General features: G+C 33.3%; 1 protein-coding gene across 3 annotated transcripts in view; it reads right to left on the bottom strand.

The window, feature by feature from the left end:
* Positions 1–21,199, bottom strand: part of LOC105220904 (methylcytosine dioxygenase TET) — a 249,776-nt gene extending 228,577 nt beyond the window's left edge. For 2 of the 3 annotated variants that reach the window (XM_029046015.2, XM_029046018.2), the window contains exons 1-3: positions 18,276–21,196; positions 18,038–18,193; positions 3,696–3,713 (exon numbers count right to left, since the gene is read on the bottom strand). In XM_029046015.2, coding sequence (XP_028901848.2) covers positions 3,696–3,713; positions 18,038–18,193; positions 18,276–20,156 — 2,055 coding nt within the window. In that variant the 5' untranslated portion in view covers positions 20,157–21,196. Of the gene's footprint in view, positions 1–3,695; positions 3,714–18,037; positions 18,194–18,275 lie in introns of all 3 variants that reach the window. The other variant, XM_054228393.1, reaches the window with a different exon arrangement.
* Positions 21,200–21,405: the final 206 nt, after the last annotated feature.

Below are 21,405 nucleotides of genomic sequence, written 5' to 3'. Positions count from 1 at the left end.
GTTTGTCATAAAAATATTTTTGTAGAGTTAATATTTGTTAATTTTGGTTTTAATTTTTAAAAGGTTCTCACTTCGGCATAAACTCGAGTTTAAAGTTTCATAAACACTGAGTTAATCGCATAAATTATGATATATGATAAAAAATATTTGTGAAGTGTTCTTATACTCAGGGAAGGTTTTTATTAAGGCATAAACTCGAGTTTAAAAAGTCACAAACACTGAGTTTAGTGTTTTAAAAATTTTTTTTGAAGTGTTAATATTTGTTAATTTTGCTTTTAACTAACTCATAAAAGGTTCTCTCTTCGGCCTAAACTCGAGTTTAATGATTTCTTAACACCGAGTATACGATATATGATAAGAATATTGGTGAAGTGTTCTTAGCAGGTTCTTATTGAAGCATAAACTCGTGTTTAAAACTTCATAAACACTGAGTTTATCATATTTATCATTTAAATTATGGTCAAAATATTTGCGAAGTGTTCTTATTGCGGCATAAACCCGAGTTTAACGATTCCTAAACGTCGAGTTTACGATAAAAATTGTTTTTAACATATTTCTTGACTGTTAATATTACATTGTTTTGAGATGGTAATATGATACAACACTTTTTGGACTTAAAAAATATTTGAATATTTTTTCATACGCAGAGAAAGGCCAAAAAATCTTTCAAAAAAAATTTGTTTAAGAAAATTTTTGTACCAGACTACCCCGCAATTATCTGAAAAAAATCCAATATCTGCTACCCAAACTGTACTTTTTTCCATGTTGCAAGTGCAGCAAACCCGTTATGTTACACTACTTGTTTACCAGCGCTGTATTTTTGCAACAACAAAAACACAAGACCAATTGATTTTTATTTTTACGATACGCGACCATGTTGTTGTTGCAACGGCTTAAACAAGCATGGTCCTCAACTGCAGCGTTGTGGCCTTGATGGTGATGGCTTCATTGTGGCAGCCATGATTGCGGCATTATGCAAATCCAACGAAGCCAACTCACTGCAGAGAACAAACACATTTTGGATTGCGTCAGTATTTTTTGACATGTCCGCGCCAATGTGGCACAGTGCGCACGAAATGCAAAATTCGCCAACGATGTCAATGCGAAATGTGATGCTTAGTGCCGCAAGGAGCGCACAAGGACAGCGTGTTGCATATAATGGATGGCCACATTTGTAAATATATAGTACACTGTGTGTGATTGGCAACATTAGAGGAAATTATGTTCCCAAAAAAATATTGAAAACCTCCGCTATTTCGCTTAATTCAAATTTTTTTATTTTCTCTTGTTTTTTTTTTTTATTGTTGTTGCGGAAACGTCATACAATTTTCATTCACATTTGCCAAGCAAATGTACCAATTCACAGTTGCAATAATTGATGTGTACCAGCAGCAGCAACAAGCACATACTGGCAATCGTGTGAGTGCCAACAACAACAACAAAACAGCAACAACAATGACAATAAAGCATAGAAATATTCAATTGAATGTTAACAAGGATGTGGAAATTATTTGTGATTTAACAGAACGCACAATAATCAGATTTGATAGCAACAAATACAACAACAACAACAATACTAATAATAATAGTTGAACGAATGGATGGCTGGTTGGTGTGATTCCCATGCACATGTCACACAGTGCCCAGCAGCGACAGACAAAATACATACATACATACAAACAGATATTAATGAATGTTTGTGCAATTGTGCCGAGCGACATTTAGAGCGATTAGTGCTTGAATGCTTGAATGATTTATGCCACAGCATTTTACTATTTAAATTGTCTAGAAAAAAAATTGAGCAGCATAAAATCACAGCGGCAGCAATAGCAACATTTGTATGTTTATAAACATGTATATATACATTAATGTATCTATGCATATGTGTTTGCCTTTAGTAGCCGCGACGGTTAGTGTTGCGCTAAATTGTGCAGACATAGTCGTGATTTGTTTTATTAAACAATTTAAGTGTGCTGTTTTTAAGTGCCTCTAAACAATGACAGCAATGAGCACAACAGCAACAACAACAAAATATATGTAATTGAAGGCAATCAGAATGTATAATACAAAAGCTTGTATAAGAGTTTGTGTGCGTTTGAGTTAGAATACTCGAAATTGACATTTATTTCTGAATTAAAAGAAAAATATTTTTTTAAATTCAATTAACAGTTACATGATAAAAATATCTGCTTATAAATTGAAGCAAATTTTTTTGGACCAGCATCAACTTAAGCACTTTTAATTTTAATTTTAATTTTAATTTTAATTTTAATTTTAATTTTAATTTTAATTTTAATTTTAATTTTAATTTTAATTTTAATTTTAATTTTAATTTTAATTTTAATTTTAATTTTAATTTTAATTTTAATTTTAATTTTAATTTTAATTTTAATTTTAATTTTAATTTTAATTTTAATTTTAATTTTAATTTTAATTTTAATTTTAATTTTAATTTTAATTTTAATTTTAATTTTAATTTTAATTTTAATTTTAATTTTAATTTTAATTTTAATTTTAATTTTAATTTTAATTTTAATTTTAATTTTAATTTTAATTTTAATTTTAATTTTAATTTTAATTTTAATTTTAATTTTAATTTTAATTTTAATTTTAATTTTAATTTTAATTTTAATTTTAATTTTAATTTTAATTTTAATTTGAATTTGAATTTTAATTTTAATTTTAATTTTAATTTTAATTTTAATTTTAATTTCAATTTTAATTTTAATTTTAATTTTAATTTTAATTTTAATTTTAATTTTAGGACTAAGCCCATCTGGCGATTATTCTTAACGAAAACGTTTCCAACTAAGGCGCCATATTTCGCATCTAATTGATAAGAATTAACGATCGCTTTATGGTTGAGTTAAGAAATTAATGTCACCACAGCACCTTAAAACAACTCAAAAATTACGGAAATGTAAATCCTGAGTTGAAATATGCATATGCGATATATCTACACTCACACACATATAACTCTATGGTATAAGCACTAAATTTACAACAATATCCGCTTTCGAAAATGACTCGAATTTCCTTAAACCTGTCATAAATTTAAGTACACTTCCATAAATCTATAAATAATTCGTATTTGTACCGCTTAAGCGTAGGTTAGTGAACTCTTAAGCATATGAGAATGAGCAGAAAACAATGCTCAGTTGCAGTGTGACGCTTTCAAAAATCAATTAAAAGTAAAACATCTGCCACAAATGGCGTCTTTGTCATTCATTGCTGTACCTACCACATACTTCCACTTAAATGTACTCGTATATGGGTGAGACATTAATCCAAATGCTAACGAACCAGCGAAAAATAACACAGAACGAGGCATCGGAACAAACTATGCAACGGTTGGACAGATGTGCGCAGGCGCGGACGATTTATTATGAGATGTTAGAAGAACTAACAGATTCTAGTCACAAATTAGAGTTTGATGTTCTGATTTTAATTGTCATAAACTCAGAGTTTAATTTCAAATCTGGATCGGACTTCCACCGAATTTCCAATTGTTCCCCAAAAATATGTTTTTAGTTTAATTTTGTTTGGTTAACTCTGAGTTAGAAAATTGAGTTTAACGATTAACTCCAAAATATATAATAAACTCGAGTTTAAGGCGTAAAGTATACATACTATAAACATTAGGAATATATTTTTTAGACTTAAAATAATAAAGAAATAAATTATGATTTACGTACTTGTTTGGATTTGGGTTCCTGTAAATAAAACAAAAAACGAAAAAATTAATTAGAAATGTTTAATACAAAATATTTAATATAAAAATATAAATTAAATTGTACTTAATTATTGATATTTTTGATATAATATATTTTAACGATTGAATAATATCACTTTTGAGACGGTAGAGCTTTTCGATAGAGCCAGAACTCTAGCTAGAGAATAATCGATGAAAATCGATATATGGAAAGCTTTAAAATTTAAATGATTCGACTTTAACAATCAAAACAAGCTTCAACCTGAAATGCTGAGCAAACAAGAAAAGCTTTCAAATTCCTCGTCAGGTAAAATAGGTCATAAAATAAATTAAAAATTTGTACAATAAAATTCGTTAAATTTAAAATTCGTAACCATGAAAAAGTCTAAAGAATCTAGAGGAATATCTTACATCTAACTGGAAAATACCACATTAATTAATAATACAATTTTCATTGGAAAAATCGATTAACAATTGACATTTTTGAAACATCGAAATTATCGATAAAGTCGATATCGGACCGCTATTATAGCCATAGTGGAAAATTGTCAGCTACATCGAATTAATAAATGATTGACATGTGCTTCTCAAGCTCAATCGAGTCTAAAAAACCTTCACCAAAACTTCTTACCAAATTCGATAGTTTTGTTCTATAATCTTAAACGAGTCAAAAGAATTGTAATATTATTTTTTCTGACATCATTTTCACTGAAACTATCGATTATTAATCGATATTTTTGAATTATCGAAATTATCGATAAATATCGATATCGATACCCAACTCTAGGCCGACTGAAAAACTGCCAGTTTTTATGTTTATAATAAAATTTGCCGATGAAACATTATATGTAGTTCTAAAAAGAGTATAAAAGTAGCTGCTAACTCAAGCTTGTTTTTTTGAAGTTCTTGAAATATTCAAAGTTAATTCGAAATTATTAAATTTTCAACACTCTTCTAAAAAATTGAAACTAAAAAGCTAAGTCATCACAAAAATTAATCGTTCGAATACGAACTTGCAACATGCATAGCATGCCACAGAAGTAAAAAGCGAAATGTAGCATAAAACACAACAAAATAACAACAACAGTTTAGTAAAAAAAAACAGTCGGCAACAAAGTGAAATTGAAGTAAAATGACGTTAAAAGGAAAAATACTTCAATGAGTGATAAGAAAAATCAGCGACTTGTATGTTGCAAGTACCACAGATTGTCAGCTAGAGTGGTGGTGGTGGTGGCGGCTGTTTGAAGAAAGCCATAAGAAATTGTGCCACAAAACACGACATCAGCAGAAAAAGAATGTCCTCAAAATTAAGTTTAATGGTTTGAGTGATTGACTTCATTTGCCGCTATTGTCCTTAGGATATTTCCTCAAGTGGACGATGGTGCTTGTAGGCTCTTTTTTGTGTGTCATACTGTACCATGTAACTTGGTTTCATTTCTCAGAAACTGATAGACTGTTGAACTGTTATTTGCTGTACAAAACTCTGCCGCTCACTGCAGTTATGCTGCGCTACTTCATATTTGCGCTTCTTAATTTCTTTTTACTTCGCTCATTCTTACCACATTTTTTTTTATTTTTCGTTTTTCGTTTTGTACTTTATTGCATCATTATTGTCAGTTGCCGTTACCGGCAGTTTTCAGTCAGTTTTCATACCAACACAGCGTAAAAAAAACATAAAATTATAAAACATAAAAAATCATTAGCAACATTACACCTGACCATGCCACAATTTGTGGTAAAAGCTGTGCGGTGCTGCTTTTTTCCTCATTTTTTGACTGCGTTGTCATGTTGCAGTGATTTTGTTTTGTTGTTGTATTTTTTTCGAGCATTGCCACAGGAAATGCGGTAAAAAGTAGTGTAACGCAGAAAAAATTCTTTCTCAAGGAGCAGCTGAAGAAGTTGAAGCATATAATTGAAAAAATGTAATAAAAAAAAAAAAACATGTTGCTAGCTATGTGGCAGGACGCATAAGAAATGTGAATAATGCGGAATAAATTTTCGGTTTTACACACAGCGCCAAGCTGAGCTGGCATATAAAAAATGCGAATGATAAAGCGCTTAGCAGAGAAAATCACATAATGAGTGGCATAATTTTTGGTGAACTGATTGCAGGGTTGCAAAAAATTAAAATGCATTTTTACTTCGGAATTTTTTGCGAAAAATATAACGAAAAAAAAAATTTATATAACTTTATTTATAAATTTTTTAAATATTTTTTTTACCATTTTTTTGCAAAAAATATAAGGGAAGAATTTTAATTATATAATCTTTTAAAATATTATTTTACTATTTTTTTTGCGAAAAATATAAGGAAAAAAAATTTTATATAATTTTTTTAAATAAATTTTTAAAATATTTTTTTAATTTTTTTTAATACAATTTTTTTTGATAATTTTTTTAAATTATTTTTTATTAAATATTTTTAATTATTTTCGATATTTTTTTAAATATTTTTTGTTCGTTTTTTATCAAAAAGTTTTTTTTTATAAAATTGTTTCAAATTTTTTTTTTTTTTTTTTTTGATTTTTTTCCGAGCGCATAATTGATTCATGTTGCAAAGCTTCCCTCTATTTGCCACATAATTGTCACCTGCAGTTGACATTTGTGACAAAATTCACTGCAATAAAAGAAATGTCCAGCAGCTTCACTAGCACTAACTTTACATATTGCATTAACTTTGCGGCTATGTTTTCCTACGTTTTTAATGAATTTCCTTCGCCTAGCTGCAGGGAATTGAGATAATTAGAATTTCATAACAAATAAGGGAATTCCAATTAAATTTTCGTCCTTTGATTGCCTACAATATTTTGTGATTGTTTCAATGCCGGCTTTGGCATGTTTGCTGTTTGTTTTGTAGTGGACATTTTGCATGAAGTATGGTTACACATAGAAAAACACATAAATACAGTAAACCCTATTTAATTGGAGTTTTGGTATACAAAAATTGTTAAAAACTTCCTGAAGTAAGGAAACCTAATAGCTTGGAACTCTAAAAAGTTTGCATGTGTTTCTTCTAAAAATGTTTTGGCTTTCAGTTATTCCAAATAAGTATATAACCAAAAGCCACTTAACTGGAGAGTACTCTAGTACATACCTATTTATAATTGAAATTTCTTTAATTAAAATTGCATGTAAATTCAATTCCATCAAAGTATGTGCTAAAGTCAATATGAATATAAACCATAGCTATTTTGCATAAATCATTTGTTATTGCTAATCAAAAACTGCAGCTTAGAAGCCCTTTGCATGCAATGTTACAGTTAACTCAGTTCAAATTCGTGTTTAAAGACACCTTAAATCAATTTATAACTTAATTTCGAGTGAAAAAATTCGATTTCTATAATTTCTGTTCGAAAATCGTTGGGTTCCCTTCATCCATATAGGGCGTCCATAGTCTAAATATGAGAAATTATGAGATATTAAAATAAGTATTTTCTAACAAATTAGAAACAAAAACCAGAACAATCACTTAGAGAAGCTTTAATTATTACTTTTTTTCGAAACAGAGTTGCCAACTGTCGAAAAATTTATACTGAAAGGAAGGCAAACTCTTTTCAAGCATAATGTGCTTGAGTAAACTTTTTCTTTTTTAATTGGAAAGTATTAAAATTTCAAAATTGCCGAGTAGGGTTGCCAACTATGGTAAAAATTTAACGGAAAATTAGAACATGTGGTTGTCAAATTTAATGTGCTTGAGAAATTATTCGCTATTCCAACTTTAATTCATAGTTTTTCGAAACAGAGTTGCCAACTGTCGAAAAATTTATTCTGAAAAGAAGAAAAAATCTTTTTCAAGCATAAAGCACTCCACTAATATTTTCCTTATTTTATTTGGAAAGTATTAAAATTTCAAAATTGCCGAGTAGAGTTGCCAACTATCGAAAATGTGAAACGAAAAATGAGACAACATTTTTTTTTTCAAATTTAATGTGCTTAAAAGATTATACGCTTTTCCAATTTGGCTAGTCCTAAAATTTAAAAAAATTATTAAAATCTCTTTCAAACATAAAGTGTTCGAGAAATCCCTTTCTTTTCTAATTTTGGAAGTCTGAAATTTACAAATTTTCGTATAAAGTTGCCAACTGTCGATAATTTTATGACGAAAATCTGACAAATCTTTTCAAAACTTAAGGTGATTGAAATTAGCTTCTTTTTTAAATTTTGGAAATCTTAAAATTCATAAAATTTTCTAGTAGAGTTGCCAACTATCGCAAAATTCTATATATAAATTTAATGCCAAGTATGAAGTTTTTAAGAAAACGTTGAAGGCTTGACTATAAAAAATTACATGAGGTGCTTGATCTCATTCTGAAGCCTATTTCCAGAGCAAAGAGTTCTTTAAAATCTTCCACCTATTAAAGAGCCTCAAAAAATGACGAGCCTAAATGCAGTGCCGCAATTTAAAACCACTTTCCTTACCATTTTCATTTCACTTTAAAATAAGGATGTACTATATATGCACTTGAGTCCTCATACATAAACTCCTATACATATTCAGACTCACAGCTCAATTGCATGTAGATTTGTTTTCACATCCTTATAAAACAATATTAAATAGTAAGTATGCAACAACGCACTCGAAGGCGTGCATACAAAAATACTTATGTATGTATACACTTCTATGTGATGTGGTGGTGCTTGAAGGACAATGCTCCTTTAAAATATCGTTCGTGACATACTCTACTCCCGATGCGCCTTTGTACTACACCGATATTTCTATGTATGTATGTATATATGCTTGTTCGTAGCTGCATAGTACTTTTAGCGCTGCACTTGTTGTTATTGTTGGCAATATTGTATTTCACATTTGTTATGTGCACCACTGTTATCCTCGTTGTTGTTGTTGTTGTAGACTTTCATTTTGTTTCCATCCTATCCATCGTCGAGTACAAGTGGTTTGTTCGGTATTCTAGTACTTGGAAGCGGCGAATGCACGTGTGATGTGTATCGAAAGCATATCCTCGTACATACATACGCATAAAAATACCATATTATACAGTTACACGCTTGCATAGCGATTTGAATAGGTATCTCTAAGTACCAGTACCAGTATATGCCGGTATTATCGACTGAACGCGAAGCTAGTGCGAAAAATCCGATATGCCATTATGAAAACACGTACGAGCGGCTTTAACAGACACACTCATACATTTAGAGATTTTCAGATGTGATTGTATATCACAAAAACAACCATGCAGTCACAGCTTTAGCTTCAGCTTGTGAATCAATGCGCACTGGAACGCGCTGGGATATCTGCTGCATAGCTCGGAATATATTGCAAGCGCAAAAGGAATCAGGATAATTTACATTTGCTCGATGCCACAACACGTCGGTTACAGTGTGACAGGAGAGGGAGATTTTGATTTTTTGTTGTTTTTGAAGTGAGTTTTGAAGCATTCGATTGGTATATGGATGATGTATAAATTTCTACAGAAAATACTTAATCAACGGTATTTTTAAAATCAGGTAGCAATTATTTATTTATTGTTTTTTGTTTCTTACTTGTTTCTTGTTTTCTTACTTCAAAAAATGACAAATACACCATTAAAGAATAACTCAGTGTTCTAATTTGTTAGTGGATTTGGCTTTCTATAATATCTGTAGACTTTTCGAAGCGACTGTGTTGAAGTAACACTTATTTCGGACAGAACAGTGTTTTTCTACGTAAAATATAATAAATTATTACTGGAATGATTATTCTTTTTTGGTACAACTGAAATTTTGAGGTTATTAATTCGAGAGTTCTTAATGTGGAACATCAACTCTACAGAACATATCTTTTTGAAGCACCTATTACATTGAATGTCCTTCTAGTCAACTTAACCTATAAAATTAACCACAACGGAATACACTTCTATTCATCCTAACCTCGAAAAAAAAATTCTTCTATTCAACCTAACCTCGAGAAAGAACCTCAAAAAATTGGAATCATAAAATATTTGTATGAATTGAATGGTTTCTTACGTCTGTTTCATTATAAAAAATATAAAATCTCATCATAAAACACTGTTCGAAGAGTCTATATCACACTGAAATACTCGAAAAGGATTTTACATTGTAACTGATACATTAATATATGCAGCAGTGCTTTACTTGGATACATATGGACTACACAAAGAACACTGCAAGAAAATCTAAATGGTACTTTTAGGAACTGGTATTGAACTCATGCGCAGGTGACTAGTTGCGGACTAGTTAAATAATGGAATACTCCTGAAGCAAATTTTATTTACTTTTATTAAAATTTTACTATAATTCATATCAAATATAGTAAAAATAAATAAATAAAATAATAAAAAATCAAATTTTTATATTCGAAAATTTACTCGTTTTTTTTTCAACTAAAAAATTGTTCAATAAAATTTGCAAAATTAAGCGGGATATCCCTTATATGGTTGATTGTTTGACACAGGAGGACCATTACTACTTCATATATGCAAAAAATATAAAATATATTATACAAAAATAATAAAAAAAAAAAATATTTTTATACCAACAACTCTAATTAATCGATAACTGTGAGTCTAAATAAGCAAAGTTAATGCATTCCCTGGTTTTTTGCACTTTTCTCTAACTACGTCCACTTGAATATAATAAGTGATAACGGAAACTGTTTGTTGAAGCATTAAGCTACTCTGATGTGAATATTGGAAAAGAGCTTATTGGTTGGTCTGAATATTTAAATATAAGCCATTGATGGTGGTGATGGGTTTTTTCTTTATTTTCTTCAGAGAGATTGTGAGTTGCCATGGTGTAATCAATATTATATTTTTTTAATTATTTTGATTATTATTGAAAAAAAGTACAATTCATAAACTTTTTTTGATTTATCAAATATTTAAGTTTTCTTCAGGTAACAATTATAGGAAGAAAGGTTAAAAAATTAAGAAATAAAAATTTTTATTAAAAAAAAATATGCTTAAGCTTCTGTTCTAAGCCAAGAATTTTCTTTTAATTTAATTTATTTTTTATTTCATTTTATTTTTTATTCTAATCTAAAACAATTTCAACTGCTATATTTATAAAATGAAATTAATCTGATTAGGCAACCCTGTTCGCATTAAAAAAAATTATAAAAAAATCACAAAACCATCGTAAAGTACACCAAAACACAATTACTCAATACTGCATTACCAAAATTATTTTGCAATATTTGATTTATTACATTTCAAATTCACTTTTATGTTCTTGAAAAAACAAAAAATATATTGAAATATGTACGTGCTGTAGTAAACTTTTACGGGTTTAAGCTATTTATTTAGCTACAGCAACAATTGTATGCAGCAACATGCGTGCGAGCCTTAAAATCAATTCAAATATAAGCCACAACAAAAAAACAAAAACAATATAAGCCTCTGGTATTTCCTTTACAAACAACATGTCGATATGTGGCAGGATATGCGGCAACAACAGGCAATGCAACACTGCAAGCACAGCTAACAGATTTATGTGTGTGCAAAGTGTTTGTTTGTGTAACAAATAAAAGTTGTAAAGACCCGGTAGGAAATTTATGATAATATTTTTTTATATATATTAAGGGAAATTTATAAAGTAAAAAATAAGCCTTGATCTCTTTTCAACACCTTACACTGAGATTAGACTCATTTATTAGCCTCTAGTTTTATTCTTACATAAATAACGGTATTTGAAACCTTAATTTTTTTTTTGAAAATTTTTCATTTTATATACTTTATATCTTCCAAAAAGTAGGTCTGCATTCCAAATCTCATACTTTTCAACTCCACCTGTTCAACATCCTTTGACTTTCCTACAGTCCACGCATATCCTTCGCTACTCTATATACGCTTATAATTTGCTTGCACCACCTATGAAATGAATGTCGAATGCAATGTTTTCAAATTTGCTGCTGTTACTCTTGTTATTGTTGTTGTTGTAGCTGAGTCCTCATCTGCTGCGATTGTTCTGCTTGTTGTTGGCTGACACAAAAGTAGGAGGTCAATGCACGTTTTTTATCCGCTTTTTTGCCACTGATCCGTTTCCTTTTTATATGCTTCCCACATTGCTTTTTGCTGTTGTTGTTGTTGTATTCCTTTCGGATTTTACTTTTTCAAATACCTACATATACATATATGCATGATTTTTTTCATATCACATTCGACTCGCTTCAGTTCGCTTCACTCGCATTTCAGCCGGTTTAACGCTGAATGCTTGCGGCCCAGCTGTTGGATGCGCGCTTCACAGTTCCTTGATGTTGTATCTACACACAAACATACCCACATACAAATATATATACATACACACATACATACATATATATATCTATAGTAGAGTAGAGTATAGTGTGGCATGCCTCTTTGAATCCTCAATTCTGCTTTCAGGCTCTTATTCCACCAGCTGCTCTTCAGAAAACACCTTAGTTAAATATATATATATATATATATTTGTATATGTGTATGTGTGTGCGTGTGTTTGAAGGCTTGAGCGCTGCTTTAAATCATTTTCACCTAGTGCCACTTTGCTGTGCTGGTCTGTATGTATGTGTTTGGCTCTTCAAGTGCCTGCATCTGCATCTGCTCGTACTCAACAGGCACTCAGGTTGTTTTTTTTTTTGTGTTTTTGTTGCCTTGCCGGTATTCTTACTTTCGTGGCATGAATAGGTATGTCGAATTGTCACCAAGCAGCGGATTTGTTTTCTTCTTCTTTTTTCCACACTTTACTGCATCGTCTCAGCATCACCATTGACCGGCTGGACACAATGCCGCTCATTTAATACATAATTACATAAATTTCGTTTCGCTTCGCGCATTGTATTCGTCCTTCTCCCTTACGCGCACACACACACACACAAGTCGGTTTCCGCACACCAACACTGGCTTTGTTTCACTCCATATATATACTATGTGTGTGTGAGTAAATATTTTTAAAATTTAAAAAATCCTGACGCACCTGTCTCCTGTTGGCATGGCATGTTGCAAACATTGTTGCGGTCATTGTGGCAGTTTGTTGCATTAAGTTTGCATGCATTTACACATGTGTATGTAATTAATTAAATAATTGCCAACATAATTAAGTCGATTTATGCCTACGTGCGGAGTGACTGGGCACAAATAATAGCGTTCTGCCTTTAATAGTGTTAAAAATTAATTTGCCAAAAGGTTTGCATGCTTCCTAGATATGCGATGCGTAAATATGGCGGTCATGGTGTCAGCATTGAGTAAAGGCGGATGCTTAAGATATTAAATTTTATGTGCGGCTGCAGAAAATTGGTTTTTGAGTTATAAATATTTTTAAATATACTATATGTATCTTATTTCGCTGGAGACTATTATTAAAATTCTTAAATTGGCTGCAATATTCGAAATATCAACAAAATTGACGATATTTGACAGTAGCGCCATCTATCATAATTTCAAAGTCTTTTCTTCAACACGGTATACTGATAAAAGCTATATTTTTGCTACTGTAGACGCTTAGGGATTTATTTAATGGGTTCTAAGTTCAGCATTTCTAAAAAATATTGATTGACTGAAATTAGAATAGTTTTGAAGGCTCCTGAGCGACCTAACTCTCTTCAAAACATATTTGAATGGAATCGTTAAAGAATACTACAATGTCTAGTTTACTTTGAGAGCCCTGACTATTAAAATTAGAACATTTTTGAAGGCAGTATAGCGACCTAACACTCTTCAGATTTTATTTAAATAGAGATGTTAAGGAATCCTACTTTTTTCTACTTTATTTTAAGAGCTCTGTATATTAGTTCTTTCTGGGTTCATTTACCTAAATATGGACCATTAATTTTCAGTTTTACTGGAGAAAAAATATCTTCAATAATACATAATGTAACGACTGTACTCAAAATACCTATAGCAACACTTGTCTGTAAGCCGCTTTTGAGTAAGCGATTGCAACAGCTGCTGATTGAACAGTTAGCGCTGATTGTGTAATTATTGTGGCAATGCGATTTCCACACAATTCTCGCTGCCGCTGATGTTTCGCCGCTTGATTAATTTATTATACACAGATGTCCATATTATGTGGTACTTGTGTTTGACCACTGTAGTGACGTTGATGGGCTTGATGACTGGCTTGTTTTTGCTATTTTTGTTGTTGTAGTTGTACTGATTTGATAAAACTCATTGTTCAGTTTGTACGATTTTCGTAGATGGTAGGTTTTTATTGTCAACAACCAACTATAAAAAGACTAATTTTTCTCGATACAACTTTGAGTAAAAATGTATTTGAAAACATAAACTTGAGTTTAAGATTTCGAGTTTCCAATTCTATAAAATTCTATATTTTTGAATAGTTTTTAATGCTAAACACTAAAAATTTTCAATAAACTCGTGTTTAATAATGGTGTGTAAGGCGAGTTAAAGACTTTTTATATTATTTCCCATATTTTTGAGCAATGTATGATATTAAACAACAAAAATTATCAATAAACTCGTGTTTAATAAGGGTGTGTAAGACGAGTTAAACACTTTTATATTATATTCCATATTTTTGAGTAGTGTATGACAATTTTAACCAAAAATTTTCATTAAACTCGAGTTTATGAATTTCTGAAAAGCGAGTTAAACATTTTTTTTTATATAAAAAAACGTGTATTTCTGGATACCGTTGGTTTTAAGTGTTGGTTGATCAATAAACTCGAGTTTTTTGATACAATTTCAATACCTATCAGTCAATTTAAGAGAAGAAGGTAGCAAATGAGCATTACTTCTTCTTCCTTATGCATGAATTTACGATTCCAATCGAAATAAATAACCGCAAAGAAACGTAAAATTGAAAACATCTTCCGCCACAACACGCAAAAGTTCAAAAGTCACTGTCCTGGCTTATCGATCAATTTGGAGCAAAATAACAGTGCATCGAAATACAGTTACCAAAAAATATTTGCAGCTGCCCGAAAATAATGTTCAAGCAATGTAGAAAAACAATGAGAAAACAAATTTCGAAAGAAAAACAACAACAACAAAGAGGAAACAAAAAATTATACAAAGAGGAGATCAATAAAACCTGAAGAAGACCGATCACCACAGCATGCTCGTAAATAAAGACAAAATCGGCGAACAGCGAACAGGAAAAACAAAAACAACAACGTCTGCTGAAGATTGCAACGGCAAACGGAGAAAATGTGAAAAAATTGAAATTAAAATGCAAGTTGTCTTCCCGCTTAAAAGTTACGTCAATATTCATTGATAGCGCACAAACGCAATTGACGGCGAAAAGAGCGAATAACAGCGAGTACGCGCTTGAAGAAAAAAAGTGAAGCGAAGTTTTAAATCAAAGCCAATGATAATAAAGCAGGTTGTGGTGCCACGCGAAGCTAAAATACGCTTTTTCTAGAGCAAATGCGGCAGCTGCAACATGTGTAGATGGAAGGACGGACAGACAGACGGATGGACAGACAGCACAGTGTAAATTGTTGAATGCTATCGCTATAGTATATGCGAAAGGACGTAAAGGTGTGCAACAACAAATTGCTGCCGGTGTTTAATCGAAGCTGCGTTTCTTGGCGGCGTTCAGCTCTGGCTCGCCAGCCAACCAGCCGGTTTTTGCGCATGCGCAACGCCACTTTTGTACAATTGTATGAATGAATCAGACGACAGCTGTGTTTTGCGCACAATTTTTCACGCTTGCAAAATGAGAACAACAAATTTTGTAGTATCAAGCAACAACAACAACTATAGTAGTTGCAAAAAGCATGCCTCATACATATAAATATGTATTGAGGTGTGTGTGTTTTTCTTTCTTGAAATTAATGGTGAAATATTTGTCTTGCTTAGCGTTGTCTCACATGTGCTTTCCCACAAGGTCTGCCGTTACTTCTTGGTCAGTTCGGAAGTTGTTAGTCTATCGCTTGTCCATAAGTACGCGCTAAGTTCGCTAAATGCTGTCTATTTGTTGTTGTTGTCACTATTTTTTTTTGAAATTCTTATAAAAATGTGAATTAGTCTCTCTTTGAGTGATAGCATTCAGTTGTTAGGCTACTCATGACTCTCATGGCTCTCTTTATGCTGAGTTTTCAGCTTGTTTCCATGTATGTATGTATGTATGTTTGTCTATATTTTATGGCTTCGATCGTCAAGTCAAAAACTGCATAGATACATACACAAATATATAAAATAAAATGAACAGACACAGACAAACATATCTACACACATTTTAAGTCGACTTAATGCGCCTGTATGTATGCATGTAGATATGTGTAAGCTGTAGCTAAAGTATTTTCAGGCTTGTCCATTTGTTGTTGTTATTGCTGCTGCATTAAACGAATTTTGCCTGCTACTATATACATATACATACATACATTTGTATAAGTATATATGTTTGTGTGTGTGTTTGTTTGCAACTTGTGAACATCTGCTCGTTTGGTTTCGCTGAACAGTTGTTGCTATTGTTGTAGGCATTAAGCACATACACACACATACATACACACATATGCATATATTCATTCCTTTTTGGCATTTCGGCCTTCCTGTTATTATTACTGCCTTCATTGTTGTTAACTTAGTATTATTTTTTGTTGTTGTTTTTGGTATTTATAATTTTTGTTATTATAATATTTTGTTTGTAGCTGTTGTTGTTTTTGTTGCAGCTGAGTAGTTGAAGTTGATGTCTACAATAAATGCTTCATGCAACACTCTATATGCCTGTGTGGTAGTGTATTTGTTTTGTAACCATAGTGTATTTCGCCACTAAACGTTATTAGTATAGTTGTTGTTGTAGTTTTTGCTAAAAAATATATCTTCCGAGTGTGTGCGTTTCCGCAATTGAGTGCTTTGTTTAATTCTCAGAAGTTTTAGCGTCATATGACGCAATTCTAGCTCAGGAACCGAGAGATTATATATATTTACACTCAAATGACGTTAAACAGAAAGATCTTTTATCGAGAAAATGTTTAGGAAAGTTCAAAAGTAAGTTTAAAACAAATAAATGAGTCGCTGACTTCCGAAAAGTCATATCTGAAGAGTCTGTCGCTATATATGGCAGTCATCCGAAGTCTTCGAATGCTGAAGTCGTAGAATTCGACATAGGAGTAAGATAATCGTCTCTTCTGAGTAAATTAAATTCTCATATTAAGCAGAATTTCTTATAAAAAGAGAAGAATACCATTGATACAACTCAATCAAATCAATCATCAAACCCATGATCTAACTTTAGCTAACTATCTCTTTGACCGCAACCCAAAACCTACTTCGGTCTTGCCTAGTTTAAACAATTTACTTTAAGAGACCTAACGGATCAATCAAGAAGGAAAATCTGTTTCCATGATCTTTTGAATCGCGAGCCCCAAACTCCCAACAACTTCGGTCTCGACTGGTTTAACCAGCAGCTTAGTTGACAAAACCAATCGGCTCAATTGGGTGAGAGAGAATCTGATTCCAAGATCTTATGAATCCCTCGAACTATATATCGAACTGATTCCAAGATCTCTTGAATCTCTAGAACTAAATATCCAACTGTCATAGTAGCGTTCCCTTATAAATAACGAAGTACATGATCATAGAGAATGTCAGAATTTGCTTTGGACTTCGTTATATACTTCGTTTCCACAAATACCGACCAACCTGTCAAATATATAATGGGTATTCAACTCATTCTCTGCGATATAGCAGTGTTCTGGAAGACCTCATGTTCTTTTTTCTATTTCTGATCAGGTTACACAAACCTATTTCGGTCTCGACTGGTTTAACCAGCAGTTTACTTTACGAGACCTAACGGCTCAATCAGGCGAGAGAGAATCTGATTTCAAGATCTCTTGAATTCCTAGAAATAAATTCCCAACAACTTCGGTCTCGACTGGTTTAACCAGCAATTTACTATACTAGACCCACCGGCTCAATCAGACCAAAGAGTATCTGATTCCAACATCTCTTGGTTTCCTAGAACTATTTATCGAACTGTCAAAACCCCGTTCTCTTATAAATAGCGAAGTACATGAGTATATAGAATATCAGAATATGCTTTGGACTTCGCTATATACTTCGTATCCACAAGTACCGACCTACCAGTCGAATAAATATTTTGGATTCATCTCATTCTCAGCGTCATCGCAAGGTTCTGGAAGTACTCATGTTCTCTTTTTTATTTGATATGATCAGAATACACACGAGAGAATTCATTATAAACTGGGTCTCCAGCTCCGGGTACTAAAAGACTATTCTTAAATCCGAAGAATAATTTAATGAAATATACTATAAAACTAATACAAAACAAAACGAAAGGGTTTAAGAATGTCAAAATCTACGTAGATCCGTGGATCCATATTCATAGCATTAACTATCATTCGAACTCTCTGAGCGATTTCAGAATCAAATATTGTTTAACTTCTAATTCACTTGATGCGTCACTTACCTTCTTCTCCGTGAGTTTCTCACAACGACGCTGCTTGCAGATTTGATGACTCTTGTCATTGCGACAAGGTGCACATTCACCGCAATTATCCTTGCGCTGACAGCCGATGCATTCGCCGCAACGTTTACGTTTCTTTTTCGACTGAAAGACAGAAGTCTAAATTTAGGCGTTTAGCAAACAGAGTTCCACAATGATATAACATGTGGTATAAAGGTTTAATATATAAGACGTGGCTTACCTGTTTATCGCCATTGGTGTCATTACTATCGCCCATGCCAAGCGCGCTGAGTGGACTTTTGAAATTGGCCGTGCTCGAGACCGCATCCACTTGTCCGGGATTGCTGGGATCTACATCCATAGCACTGGCCTCGGACTCTGCGCTGGACTCGAGCGAATTCGCTCGATTTTTCCGCCGTTCTTTCTTTCGCGCATCCACCCGTGCAATCGGCGAATTCAACACTTTCTCCACCTTAATTTGTGTAGTCGTCGTTGGGGTGGGTGTATGCGGTTGTGTGGTGTGCGGTGTATGCGGACCACCCGGACCACCCGATCCACCAGTATGTGTTGAGTGTGGCGTATGATAACCGGCTGTAGCACCGTTAGATGTATCCATCATAGCGATACCACCATCGACATACGAGGGCGTGGTCGGGGTATGCATACCCATTGGTGTAACATTGGTATTAGCTGTATTGAGAGACGTTGCGCCCAGTGTTAGGCCAACGCCGTTGCCATTATTGAGATCAAATGTTTGTGAGACATCTTTCTTGGTGATACCACCACCACCTAGTGCACCCAAACCAACACCGAGACCACTCAGCGAATGTTGTGCGGACAGCGGTGCGAGTGCGCCTGGAGGCGGCGGTGTAGCGTAAGTCGGTGTAAGCGTTTGGTACAAAGGCAAGTGATGGCGTCCATCATCGAGTGCGCCGCCCGCACCAAAGCCCCCCATTGTGGCGGTATTGGTAGGCATAAGTGGTGCATAAGCGGTGCTGCTGCGATGATGGCCATGTGTATTGACCGCACCTAAATGGTGAAATGCATTCGGTGGCGGTGGTGGTGGTGCAGCAAGTGGTGCGAACGACGAAGCCGCCCCTGTGACAGCCGAGGGTGGTGTAATGCTGGCTTGCAAGCTGCTCAGCTGCGTTAGCGGCGAACCAACACTCACCATGCCCGGTGAGCTGACCGATATGCTGGCCGGCGACATGGCCACCGTTTGCAGTGAGGACATCGATGGCGGCAATACCGACGTGGGCATCGGCGTAATACCGTCGGGCATGAGTGGATCGTTGTAGCCGTGAAATTGACTCTGGAAGGAGGGCAGCTTGGAGAAGGGTTCGAAACCGACGCTGCTGCCGCCCAAATTGCCATTACCATGGCTGTTGCCGTTACCATTATTGTTGCTGCCGATACCGCCGCCCCCCTTCAATGTATTGCTCTGACTATGATGATCCTTGGTCTCCATTTCCCAAGGACGTGTATAATTGTTATTGCTATTTGTATTAGCGGCGCTGTTGCTAACGCCGTTATTTGTATTACCGTTAGTTTGTGAACTTACAGCCGAGTGCTGTTGCGGCTGATGTTGCTGTTGTTGTTGTTGTTGTTCATTATTGCTATTACCGTTGTGGTTGTTGCGACTATTGTTGGCTGTGGTGGTGGTGGTGGTGCTGCTGGTGGCACTGGCATGCTGTTGAGGAGTGGACCGAGCGGGTGGAGGTTGAGGAAGTGGCGGTTGTTGTTGCTGTTGCTGTAATTGCTGACTCGTTTGCAAGTGTTGTAGCTGCTGTTGGCGCGCATAATAATCCCAATGTTGTTGTTGTTCGGCAACAAGCTGTTGCTGCTGCTGTTGGTGTTGTTGCTGCTGTTGATATAAGTATTGTTGTTGCTGTTGCACTTGTTGCTGTTGCTGTTGCTGCTGCTGCTGATGCAATGTATGCTGCAACTGTGGATGTGTTGCTGGCAAATAAGCGTGCGCGTAGTGTTGTTGTAAACCGTGTTGACTCAAATGACTGCCAAAATGGCTGCTGCTAACCGCTGCTGCTGCAGTTGTTGTTGCTAACGCTGTTGCTGACGTTTGTGCTGTGCCGCCGCTGGTCTGCGCAATTATTGAAGACGCCATTTAAGCCCCCCTTTCGGCATGGCGGGAGCCGTATGCGCTGCGGTCGTACCGCTGACGTGTCGAAGGAGGGAAGGAGTGTGTTGCGATGCTGCTAACAAGCTTTTGCTGAGCTTTTATAGCAGTAGCTTTTTTGTTGTTATTTTTTTTAAGAAAAATTAATTTTCTTTAATTTTTTTTATTAAAAAGTTTTTTATTTCTTTGTACACCGTTATTTGTGCTTTTTGGTTTGTTTTTGTAAATTTACGCAAAACGCTTTGCTGGTCGTTTAGTTAATTTTTGTTGTTGTTGTTATTAATATTTTTTGGTTGTAATTATTTTATGTTGTTGTAATTATTTTTTTGTTGTTGTAATTATTTTTTGTTGTTGTAGCTTTAGCCGTTTGTTTTTTTTTAGGGAAGTTTTGTTGTTGTGAAAATGCTTGTAACTCGTTTGTTTTTGTAATTTGTTTGCTTTTGTTGTTTTTGTAATTCTTAACTTTGCTTGCTTTTGTACACTTGAAATTTCGATTTGAGGTAGTTTATCCTTTTATTTCGTAATTTTTTAAATTTTTGTTTATTTTTTGTTTTGTTTTTGTAAGCTTTTATAAACCGGTTTTTTGAACTACGCGTTGGTTATTTATTTAATTAAATTTGTTTTTGTAATTTTTTTTTTTTGTTTTTTTTTTCACTAAACAATTTGAACTTTTGCTCACTGGCTGGGTTGCTTGTATGTATTGTTTTGCTTGTAAGGGTTTATTATTAACTATTAATTGTTGTTGTTATTAGTTTTAAAGTGTTTTTAAACGCTGCTCGCTGTTTGTGAATACGACTAATTGCTACTTTGTAAATGTATTTGTTGTTGTTGTTGATTTTTTTAAATATTTTATTTATATTTGTACAAGTTGTTCGTGATTGAATTTGAAGTGTACTTGATATTTGTTGTTGTTTTATTTTTTTATAAATTGTTGTTGTTGTAATATTTTAAAATTATTTTTTTTTACTTTTTGTTGCTATATATTTTTGTTTTTGTATTTAACTATTTAAAGTGCGATTATACGAAAATTCATACGCCGTTATGCAGCTACGTAGCTACGTATCTACGTATTCTATATAAGTATGCCAGTGTATGTATGTATAAGTGATGCTGAGTGCGCAAAAATCTAAGCGCGCATTTGTACTTTGTAGATTTGTAAGATATTTGTTGTTGTTTTTCTGGTTTATTGTTTAATTTGTTGTAGCTTTCGGATTAACTGTAAATTTAATTGAATTGC

The sequence above is a fragment of the Zeugodacus cucurbitae genome, chromosome 4, assembly GCF_028554725.1.
Source record: "Zeugodacus cucurbitae isolate PBARC_wt_2022May chromosome 4, idZeuCucr1.2, whole genome shotgun sequence".
NCBI classification, from domain to species: domain Eukaryota; kingdom Metazoa; phylum Arthropoda; class Insecta; order Diptera; family Tephritidae; genus Zeugodacus; species Zeugodacus cucurbitae.
This window is presented reverse-complemented; position numbering and strand designations above follow the sequence as displayed.